Consider the following 11,834-nt stretch of genomic DNA (forward strand, 5'->3'; position numbering starts at 1 on the left):
CCAACGCACTTTTTCTAGGCGGAACAAAGAGGTCCAACCAAAAACAACGGAGTAACACCAGATGCGATTCACATCTCTGCGATATCAGTTAAAATAAAGTGCAAATAACACTTGCTTACTTGATAATCCCACTATTCCATTTGATATAAGCACCAAATTGAATAGGATCAACATCTAAAATAAGAGTGCACAATGGGAATAGGTTCTGTGAAAGTTTAATTTATTTCATTTAGGGATATAGAGAAAATACAAATATGTGATGGATTCCCCATAACAAGGAATTATAAAGTTCATGTTAGACATAAAGAAACATTCAGATCAAAATATAAAAATGTCAGAGCACAGATTCAGTATTAGGTAAAAAATGTAAAAGTTTAAATAAAATTTCATTCAAAGGTGTTGAATGAAGAGTAACAGACAGGAGATAGGTATTCTTGTATATCCATACTAATAAATGACAAAGTTAATTTTCCCTTTGAGAAAACTCTAAAATAATCTGAAACAAAATATTTAATCGAAAGTAGACCTAGCGTAAGGGACACAACTCTTAAAAATCATTGGAATGTTTGTATTCAACATTTAACATAAATCTTATGTAAGCATCTAATAAACTTCGATTCATTTTATTCTGCTTAAAATGAAAGCTTGAGAGGGTTTGGTGAAATTTAATATGATATAAACATATCACTGATTTCGTGAGTTGTGTCTTTTACCATAGGTCGACCTCCTTAATAAAAGGTTCCACATGCATGATATAACGAAATAATGAAATTCGGTGGCGAAGGAGCAGTAATAGATGAGAGATGGGTACCCAAATGTGTAACGGAATGAAGTACAGAGGGAAGAGTGCAAGAACTGACAGCCCTATCACTATATATATATGTCCCGACTTTGCAATAGCAAGAGCCGCACTCAATAAAATATGATAGATTATTTTGATAGTACTCAAACCTCTAGCGTATAGGGGAAAACGCAAAATTAATACATTGTTTGTTAAGATAATTACTCTTAAAAAAACAAAGCTTCACATATTCAAATATTTTACATATGATTAAAGCAGATTGATTTAATTAAACGATACAATTAACTGCAGGTACAAACTCGTAAATAAATATTCAGTTTACACCTGTCGCAAAACTCACGATCTCTTCTTAAACCTATTTTCAGGTATGTCTTGGAAAAACTAGCCTAAGTACTCTTAAATGGATGTTAATACTTATAAATGCATATAATATTTAAATCATCCATCTGTTTGCATGATTCAAAATCATTCAAAAGTACGTCAAGGGAGATAATCCTTTATTTTGAACAACAGATGTTCTATAGCTCATTTCAGAAAAATAAAAGAAATTACAGTTTGTTGGTTTAGGAATGAACGCTTTGATTTACCATGCGATCACAAAATGAAGCAGTAAATCTCGATAATTTTCTATACAAAATATTCTTGTTTGATGTTTTGCCATCATGAATATGATGTTTGAAGATATTTTGTTTTGGATTTTATTACACATTTTCACCGTAAATATTGGTGAGTAGTTTTTGTTACTAGTAAGAATCAGTAACGACGGTTATTTAGTTTATAAGAACTGTTCAAATTTTGGTACTTCTCGATGTCATACCCTCATGAGAACCATATCACTTGACAATATCTTAAAACGCTACCGAAAATTTATACATTTTAGCGATAAATTGTTCACATCTAAAATATCTCCAAATCAACAACACATGCATGTCAAGGACAATTTTAATGTCTAGGTCATAACCTCTCTGAGCATCATATGACCCGACATTTTCTTAAAACTTTAAATGACAGAAAATTGATGCTAAATTTGAATACACGTTTAAAAAGTCATCAAGCATTTCGATTATTATTATTTTTGCTTTTATTTCGATAATTTATGTCAACTTCCTCAAATAAAACTGGCCATCTGCGAATTCATATTTGACATGAATATCATCATTTGAACCAATCATACAATCAAAACAATCGCATAAAATTAAAATTAAAAAAAGATAAAAAATAAAAACTACAATGATGAAAATAAAAAAATACAAAATAAGAACCCCAATACGTTCAGAAAAGAAGTGGATTTATTTCAGCTGATGCCCTTTGTGCTATGCCTTGTAATAGAAGACATAGAACGTTTGTTAGGTTGACAGGGAATGTAGGCGCGAGATTTACATTTTCCGGAGCTCCAACACAATTTCCTGTAGAGCAGCCTGAATATAGTATTACGAATCGGACTTGCTGGGAGAGATCCGGGCCATTTTATGCTTTTCGGTAAAGTACAATTTATGTTTAAAATCTTTTTAAACTGTTTTAATTAAATATAAACTGACATCTTTGTCATTATATGTTTACGCTATCCGTAAATCTTGGATTGACCCTATGTGCTACCTTTGGGATAGTCGCTGAGCATGCGTGGAGCATGTCTTTTATATGCTCCGAAAGAAAAAAATCTTTTGTTCAACCCAAGCCCTATGTTCATCAACTTAAAATAGTCTATTACATTGCCATGAACTATATGACACCATACAATACTCAATGCAACGACATTGCTCATGTCGCAATATTTAGTTATAAATCTTTTTCATACTGCAATCTCTCATTAGTTTGTCAAGATAAGAGGTCAGACTTGATATCATCCGGACTACCCTTTATTCAAGTTCTTCAGAAAAGATGAGATGTAAATATCATCACATTATGAGATTCATCAATGAAACGTTAAAGGGCTTGTACTCTCTTTTCGACAATCGTTTAGATAACATAGTTGTAGTTTAAATAACATAAACACTAACTCAATATAAAATCGATGTTAGTTACATTTTCGACATTCTTATTGATAAAAGCCAATAATTTACGTTAACATCTTTGTAAGTCATCAAAACAGAAGGATGTTAGTTTGTTACATCGCGAAGGAATACATAATAAATTCAGCCTACATCTTCGATAGAAATCTTAATGAAATGTACACAGAACCTATATGTTGTCAATACCTTCAATTGCGTGCTTTCAACTGTAAAGTGCACAAGCATGTATTTGAAATTTCGTAATGTTTTAGTAAGGGAAAATGTTATTAATACAGACTAAATTCATCAAGATCAAAGAAAAGTTTGCAGGTTGTTTTCAATATTCAATATATGTTTCAATTTTTTAGAATTAATTTAAACAAAAGTACGTTTGTCTATTTACGTAGTCTTCATATAAAGCATCACATTCGATTGAAATAATCAATTACATTAGGTGGAAAATAAGAAACATAATTCAAGCCCATAGGAATTAAAAGATTACCAAGAAAAAGGATATTCATTATACCACGGACAATTTTTTTTCGCCCCATAGAAACGGATGCATTAGGACATATGTAACCTGCATTCTTATTTAATTCATTCATGAATGGAATCCATGTCTAAAACAAATAATGTAGATGGTATCAAAGAGTAATCAAAGGAACCAAGGTTATAGGTTATCAAGTTAGAGTTTATGTGTGAAAGAGATAATGTGGGTTATATCAAGTAAAAGCCTATGTCTCAAAGAAATGGTGGTGGTATCACATAAGAGCCTTTGTCTGATACCAATAATGTAAGTGGCATATGTAAAATCCAGTGTCTGAAAAAAAAATTAGGTGGTATCAAGTAAGCCCATGTCTAAAACAAATAATGTAGATTGTATCAGTTAAGAGTCTGTGTATCAAACAAATAATGTAGGTTGTATCCAGTAAAAGCCTATGTCTGAAACAAATAATGAAGGGTCTATCTAGTAAAAGCCTATGTTTGAAACAAATAATGAAAGTTGAATCAAGAAGGAACCCATGTCTGAAACAAACAATGTAAATGATATCACGTAAGAAAGGCTAAACTTAAACAATAACAAAGTGTTATTTTTCTTCAGCGGTTTTAATGGAACACATTGTGTTTATTCCTGTACCAAAGACACAATGTTTAATTTTGAGCATGATATTGCTGTTTTTTATGATGGCCCATGGGGTAAGGTTATTTTTATTTCTAGTATTACTTTTTCTTGCTACACATATTTAAACTTGTACTAAGTATAGTTCCATCTTAAAATCATACATTGGTACACAATATGCGATACGTGTATATGTTTTACACTTAAACATTTCGACAGACAACCTTTAGAAGTTATAAGTTGAACAATATTTTTACCAAACAAAACCGCGTCGATGTAAGCGTATTCAAGAAGAAATTAAAAGCTTACATTTGTTAGACTTTCACTGTAAAAATATATGGGGAAAATCGTTCGATCTGTAAACGTTATAACTACTCAAAATTTTCTCATAAAATATAGCATTCCTAGATTCCAGGATCTCTGTCAAAAATACATTTAGACTACGGTGGATTAAATACCAGTGCATGATTTTTACTCAGAATTATACTTTATCTTTGAGATAACTTTGTGTGAGATGTACAGAAATATAAATCCTAAAACTTGTGTATTAACCATTTAAAACCAAACAGGAAACCATTTTTTTAATGATACAAAAATCATAAGCACCAAACACTGATCATAGATACATCATTTAGGAGAATATTCTTGGCAATTTATTTATCAGTAACTGTATTTCAGCATATATATATTCCTTTTTTATGAATTAGTAAAATTACGAACTTACCTACCTAAAAATCGTTTAAATACATTCACATAAATGACTTTATAAAGTATTCAAGCAAGTCAGAAAATAAGAATGTAATGCTTTCCTTAACATTCATATACGAGAAATTGAAAGGATCTTGTCTGATAATTAGCTATGTTTATCATTTTAATACCAGTCCTCATAATGATCAGGCAAAATGGGAAAATTCTGAAACATGCAAGAAATATAATTTAGTTTTCCTTGCTAGAAAGAGTAATCAAAGGAACCAAGGTTATAGCGGTAATCAAAAGAATGTAATCCAGAAACAATGACCAGACATGGAAAACAGACATACACAACAAAGAACATAAAGTAGCTAAAATCATACATACAAAGTAACAGAAGTAAATGAGCAACTCAGACTCCACTAAAAACTGGGAACATGGACCAGGTGCACCGGTAGGGTAAGAAGACTTTACAACAGCTTTGCATTTGAGTATTTATAATTATAGTATACTTTGACTACAACCCGACGATATGTGACGTGTGTTGTGGATGGTTTGAAAAGATTTCTATAGTTAGAGGTAATTGACTATGTAAGGGCTTGTAAGTCTCGTAAGGTGATCCTATAAATTTACGAAAATGAGGACCAAACTACAATTCATGAATGCAAACCTACCATGCGTAAATACGATTATAAAATAAAACTAACGCCTAACTTATTCTGTATAATAAGTTAAGTTACAACCCAAAATTAAAAAAAAAAACAAAACTTACTACTGTGCGTAATATTAATGTACTCGGACAGAGTAAAGAAAAAAAAACATCAGTTTTCGAATTTTAACTGCCTTCAATCGAATAAATTATGTATATAAAATAAATCGAAAATCGAGATTTACAAACCCTATATACACTGTTTGAACATTTGTGTTCCTTTCTTATTATCCCAAAATGACAATAAAAGAATGCTAGGCAAGTCATTACAATCAACATTCATCCCCGTCGAATAAAAAAAGCATTAATTCTCAATATATATTTGAAATTGTTAGTACATATTTACATTGTATGCATACTAACAAACAAACAAAAATCATTGGCAAGGAAGTAATTGATGATGATTCTTGAATTGGCAAATAATGTAAAGTAATAGAAATCGTGGTATAGTTTGACTTTTGAAATATGTTCGTATTTAGTCAGATTGTTGCATTTCGCATACTCTGAAAAACTTCATTGAAATAGATAATATATATATCCATATCCTTAGCAAATGAAAAAAAAATTTTTTTGAAAGATATCCTTGATCTGTTTGGAAAAAAGTTGCAGATTTGCTGAAATTGCTGGAAAACATAACAAAATTGTTGTATATGCATGGTCATTAACATCCTTCTTTACTACTTGGCATTTGTAATCTTTCTAGCTCTTCATTAACATTTTCCTTGCTTGACTGGTAGTTTGACTGGGCGCTGTTTTTAGGGAACTCTGTGGAAGTTTAATATAGAAATCCCCTCTGTCTCTTAACTATTGTGAGTTAGGCGCAGCCTACAAACAAGCATTGTACTTATACATGTACATTTTGAGCACTGACATTTTTGCTTGTGCTATTTAGTCACAGAAATGAAGGAACGATGGCTGAAAGGGACGATATAGGATAATTCACCACATCTGATCTAGAAATCAAAATAATTATTGTTGATATTTTTCTTTGTCTATGGATTGCATATTTTGATTTTAATTTCAATTCAATATAACTAGAATAGGTATGGTGAGTATGTCAAAGAGACAAAAAACCCCACCTGGATGACAATGTCAACCCAGGGACTACTTTCAATTTGAATATTAAGTTACCTGAACCTTTTCCTTTAAACTTTGGCCTCACTTGTGATGCTTTATATCTTTAATACGGATTGGACAGTCTTTTAGGAAATTTTCATAAGGTCAGTCTATTCAAATTTGTGTTGGTACATTACGTATTCGTTATGTTAATAATCTGTCAATCAAATTGATTTTTGATTACCACGTTAACATTTGTTGTTAATATTAAAATAAATGTCACGAACCTGCTTCTTTATTAAGTGCAGGTCTCTGTAATAAACACATAAATTTAGAAAAAAATCTGAAACATGTATAACAGAAACCCACCGATCAAGGAAGTTTTCTCTTTTGAAATGAACAATGTTTGATCTCATGTTTAAAAATTCTTCAATAGAAAGTTTATATACAAAACACGTTTTCCGTGAATTAGAAGCCCTTGAAATGTTGATTTATAGTGCATTTTAATTAAATTATAACTATTTTTTTCCAAAATTACATGGTTCGTTTTGTCTTAATTCCTTAATTATAATGGAACACTGTCAAATAGGTGTGTTGTTTTAAACCATGTTTTACCCCTGCCTGATTATTACAGAGACTGACACTTTTACTGAACTGATTAGTTATTACTAGACTAGATCTGCTTTGCAATTTTTGATTGTCCGATACGGTCAATTTACAAGAGTAAAACACCTATCTTCAAACGAAAGATCTTTCAGCAATCTGCCGGTTTGGTAAAGTTACTAAGTAGATAGCGGTTCAGAAAATTTCAACAATAGTATCAAAATGATTTGTACAATAGTTCAATGAAATAAAAACATTGTTTCTTAAGGAGCTGGCATTATCAAGATAATCCACTATCATTGATATACGCATTATTCAGTCACCATAAAACAGTTTTCAATTGCTTTTCGTCAGCTATAGTTACAAATTTATAATTTTTCATATTGAACTCGACGCGTCCTCACAATGATCAAGATCAAGATTAAACGTTTTATTTGTATTCCATTTTTACCTTAACGTGGCTATTGCTCACTTCTTCGTTATTCTTATTTGCCTTTAGTCTAAGTCTCTTCACAACATATATTAATTTTACTATTGATACTGCCTGAATTATTGATAGTGCCTCTATTCGCAGGGAACAGTCATTGTATTGATAATACCCTCTATACTCTATAGAAGCAACTATGGCGTTACAGTTTAGTTATACTATAAGGATTGTTGTAATGCTCTAGGCATTATGATAATGACTTTTAAGCTCACATTGATAAAAACTACATGCCTGAATTTTACTGATCAGATTTGCTTATTCTTTTCTGACACGAAATAACAATGTTAATTATGTTAGTTTGATGTTATAGATGTACGGATACCCGTTGAGGACATCGGTATGTATTATTACATTACGTCGTGTTGAAAATTTCCTCGAAATTTAAACGCTATTCTTAAAAAAAACATTGTTTACTCCCCTGTAGGCCTCCTGTGGTTTCTTTCCATCCCACTATGTTCTGTGCTAGTCGGTGTATTGTGTCCATTTATAGTTATTCTATATAGAATATTCTCCTCCAGGTTTATCATTTTCTTTAAGGTGTTCATTTTAGGGTTGGCAAATATTTTTGCCTTTACATAGAGTGTTTTATGTAGAGTAGGTTAAAAGATTCGTCATTTTTTGTTCAATTTTATTTAATCTAATTTCCTATAGAATACTCTATTCTACTCTATTCGACATCCTATGAGACGCTATTATAATACAACTGTATCGTTACACACTTAATGTGTGAGGCTGACTTTTGTACATTTTTAGTCTGCATTTCATGGTTTTAGATGTGATATTGGATGCTATTATGTACTCTATCGCAATTGTATTTTTACGTGTAACGATGTGATTGAATAATATCTTCCATTTTTATACATGTTTGATTCAGTTTCTTGAAAGTTTTTTCTCAGTTCAACTATTAGATATAATTATTATATTTTAGATTTTGAAATTTATTGTAGAATGCAGAATAGGTAAGTTAGAACCATACTTTATTAATCAAAAATGATATTTTAAGCATACTTTATCGCATGTATAATTTAAACTATGTTTCGGGAATTAGAATGAAGTATTTTAGTCATAAAAGCGAGAGGTTTAATTCTATTGGACCAAGAAAAACAAATCTCGAATGACCTCTGGTTACAGAAATATTGCTACAATGAACCCGTTGGTTACCTGTTTGGTTTCCGATAACTTAGCCGTTATTTTTATTTTTTATACTGATTTTAGTAAAGGGAAGAACAGAGTTGATAAATTTACCCCTGATGACAGTCTAATTAAAATGCATTACTTATAACATATTGTGTATACTTTTTTTATAATCTTGCTGAATATCATGCAAAAAATAAATGCAATAATTCATTTTACCATTTTTTTTTTAAATGAACGAGGACAAACACGACAAAATAAAAGAAGCAACAACATAATGAACTGCCGTTTTATGTTCTTTTTTTGTCAATCGCCTTGGGCAACAGTTCCATTTTCTTGATCAATGTTTGGAGTATAATTATATTTCAATTTAGTATGCATTTCTTTGATTTAAAATGTCATTATTGTATTTGCTTTCCTTGTAGAGAAAATACCAGGTAAGGCTTTTTTGGAATAAACACACTAAAGCATAAATCAAAACAAACCAAGGTAAGGAATGCTTCCGATTAGCATACTAAGTCACTAATTAACAGGCATTTGATTAAAATCAATTAAAACACAATTAAAAAATACTACATCTACTATATTTGCTGGAAAAAAATCAAAAGAGTATATCAAGAAAGAAAAAAATGTATAGAGAGAACTAGTATTTTAAAAAAAAAATCTATTTCGCAATGTGTTATAGAGTTGGGGTGTAACATCCCATCCCTGTGTCCTGCTACGAAGTTCGGACAGGTACGCTGCACCGGATGTGAACCATCAGAGGCATATGATGACGGACTCTGCTGTAACGACCAACCCTACCAGTATGGACAACCAGGCTTCTAAACCTGTTATTTAGTAACCTTTCCATCTTATCTTTCTCATTACGTACATGATATGATTTATCGTTCACTTGTCATTGCACGCTTCTTTTTTATTTATGAATTTAATGTTTTTAATGGAAATGATTATAAATCACGAATCAATGTACACAAGTTTGAAGTTTCAATGTAGCAAAGATTACAAGAGATTCATTTGTTATTGAAAATGAGTAGGTCCGGTATGGGCTCTCTTTTGGTCAAATAATTTATGCATTTTTAAAATGTGATAAAAGCTTATTTAAAGTAGTAGTAGTGTATTAAAATTATTGTAAAGACGAAATACAAGCTATTTTTTACAAACTTTCTAACGCGATTCAAGAAATATCAGAACGTTATTATGCGAAATTTACAAAACCCTCAAATTTTAGCATGTCTGCAATTTTTTCATATGATTTTTATATGGTTTGACCGCACATATGTTTACTTAAGATATTCGAATTGTAATGGGCGATTGTGCACAAAATATATGAAGTAGAGAGTGAACACGCATGCGACCAATGTTAAAAGAGACAAAACAACTGCGTAAAATTTGGCGTTTTTCTGCATTTTCACAGTTTTTTTTTCCAATTTAAGCTTAGTTTAATTGCTATGATACGTTCAGTTACTAGGAATGATAAAGGAAGAAACAGAAAATAGAAGAACGTCATTAAGAAAAGGAACACTTTACAAAACAAAACAAAAAATTCTGTAGTACATGTATGACTTTGTATACTTATTTCTTTAACATAGTTGATTAACCATTTTGCAGATTAAAGCCAAGACGAAACAGAGGCAATTCTAAAGTAACATTACACTTACTTGTATATATATTTCTTACTTTAGCACCCTTAATTGTCCGGTGAATTTTAACTTTCCATGAAAAACATTCTCGGCTAGCACAAACCGAATGGATGGATTCCAATGGAATAACAGTGTATGGTGTATTCAAGACATCTTCCGTGTATTAATAAAATAAATCCACAGTTCATCATTAGAAACATTTAACAATTATTCTTTTTGGAATTGCAATCATTTAATTAACATCAGTGCTATTGAAAAACAGTAACAAAAACAAAAACAAAACAAAACAAAACAACAAAAAAACTAAACAAAAAACTAAACAAAACAAATTATCATTTTTCGCCTTGAATATATGTCATTTATTTATTTTCCGACAAAAATCTGTAATATACGACACGTGCACGTGCACGTGTTCCGTTATGTACAACCGCATTTTTTATTTTCTATTTGACGACAACCTAGTTACAACCATTCATAGCTAATCGATCACTTGTTCAGTTTATAGAGCTAATCAATCGATTGCCATTCGGTTTATCCGCCATAAGAGATCGATTATCAGGTTGATAAGTTATGTAACTTTCTAAATGATAGTAATGATTAGTACACTTAAAAAGTAAGCCATACCAAAACAAACGCTTTACAAATTTAAAGTGCCAGAAAACTTTTTTTCCAACAATGTAATAGAGGAAGAATTCCTCATATCGACATTAAATTCCAATTTAAGTCATAGCTTCGAAACACTGAAAGCATGCTTTCAGTCTGACAGAAAATCACGTTTTCCTACCCATAAATAGTTCGGTATTTTCGTGTCTCTACGAAAAAGCGTTTATTACATGTCTTCAATAATCATGATACTTTTGTCGCTTTCGACATGCAATTAGAGTAGATCTTTCTTGCTCTAGCCAGAAAGTTCAAAGTACGAACACTCAGTCATACCTGTCTCACTAATGAACGACAAAAAGTGTTAAGAAAAAGTGACAAGAAGATTTTTCAACTATATCTATATATTCAACTTCGTTACACCTGCCTCATATAATGATATTCACTGTAAAGTAATTAGAAATACTTTACAAAGTAAAAAGTCGTAGTCCTATAGTTACAAACATAACATTACTTTAATCATAAACATAATGAGTACTTCAATAATTATCATAAACAGTACCTTAATCATAAAAGTAATCAGTATTTTAATCATACACATAAATGTTACTTCAATAATAAACATAAACAGTACCCCATTGAAACATATACAGTACTTTAATCATAAACAAAAATATTACTTTAATATCAAATATAAATATTACTTTAATCACAAACGTAATCAGTATTATAATCATAAACACAAACATTACTATAATCATAAACATAATTATTACATTATTCGTATACACAAACATTATTTTTATCATAAATGTAATCATTACTTTAATCATAACACAAACATTACTTTAAACATAAACATGTTCATTACTATAATCGTTAACATAAACAGTACAGTACTTTAATTATTTTTTAACATAATAACAAACATTAACATAAACATAACAGTAGTAGATCCAATATCAAACCAGAAAGAGGATTGCTGAATGGCCAACTAGATTA

The 11,834-nt window shown here is 30.5% G+C and overlaps 1 protein-coding gene and 1 long non-coding RNA gene across 3 annotated transcripts; both read left to right on the top strand.

Annotated features, from left to right (window-relative positions):
- The first annotated feature begins 1,361 nt into the window (after positions 1-1,361).
- Positions 1,362-8,604, top strand: LOC148605703 (uncharacterized). The gene is made up of 6 exons (XM_088550696.1): positions 1,362-1,528; positions 2,101-2,281; positions 3,893-3,987; positions 5,108-5,179; positions 7,766-7,792; positions 8,403-8,604. Exons 1-6 carry the CDS (start codon positions 1,465-1,467, stop codon positions 8,447-8,449), a joined length of 486 nt encoding a protein of 161 aa, XP_088406822.1. The 5' UTR covers positions 1,362-1,464; the 3' UTR covers positions 8,450-8,604.
- Positions 8,605-9,011: 407 nt separating this feature from the next.
- Positions 9,012-10,662, top strand: LOC148605704 (uncharacterized). 2 transcript variants are annotated; one of them, XR_015916179.1, is made up of 3 exons: positions 9,012-9,026; positions 9,275-9,429; positions 10,201-10,662. It is a non-coding gene; the product is annotated as an uncharacterized LOC148605704 (long non-coding RNA). The 2 variants fall into 2 exon arrangements; XR_015916180.1 differs by having other exon boundaries at positions 9,275-9,395; positions 10,201-10,661.
- Positions 10,663-11,834: the final 1,172 nt, after the last annotated feature.

This window comes from Perna viridis, chromosome 10 (assembly GCF_037379345.1).
Source record: "Perna viridis isolate PV_CMFRI_1.1 ecotype Kerala chromosome 10, ASM3737934v1, whole genome shotgun sequence".
NCBI lineage: Eukaryota > Metazoa > Mollusca > Bivalvia > Mytilida > Mytilidae > Perna > Perna viridis.

Excerpts from the sequence above, each read along its gene's own strand:
- LOC148605703 (XM_088550696.1), top strand. The coding sequence starts at position 1,465 with ATGAATATGATGTTTGAAGATATTTTGTTTTGGATTTTATTACACATT. Across the intron at positions 2,282-3,892 it reads GGGCCATTTTATGCTTTTCG|CGGTTTTAATGGAACACATT; the intron begins GTAAAGTACAAT and ends ATTTTTCTTCAG. Across the intron at positions 7,793-8,402 it reads GATACCCGTTGAGGACATCG|AATGCAGAATAGGTAAGTTA; the intron begins GTATGTATTATT and ends AATTTATTGTAG.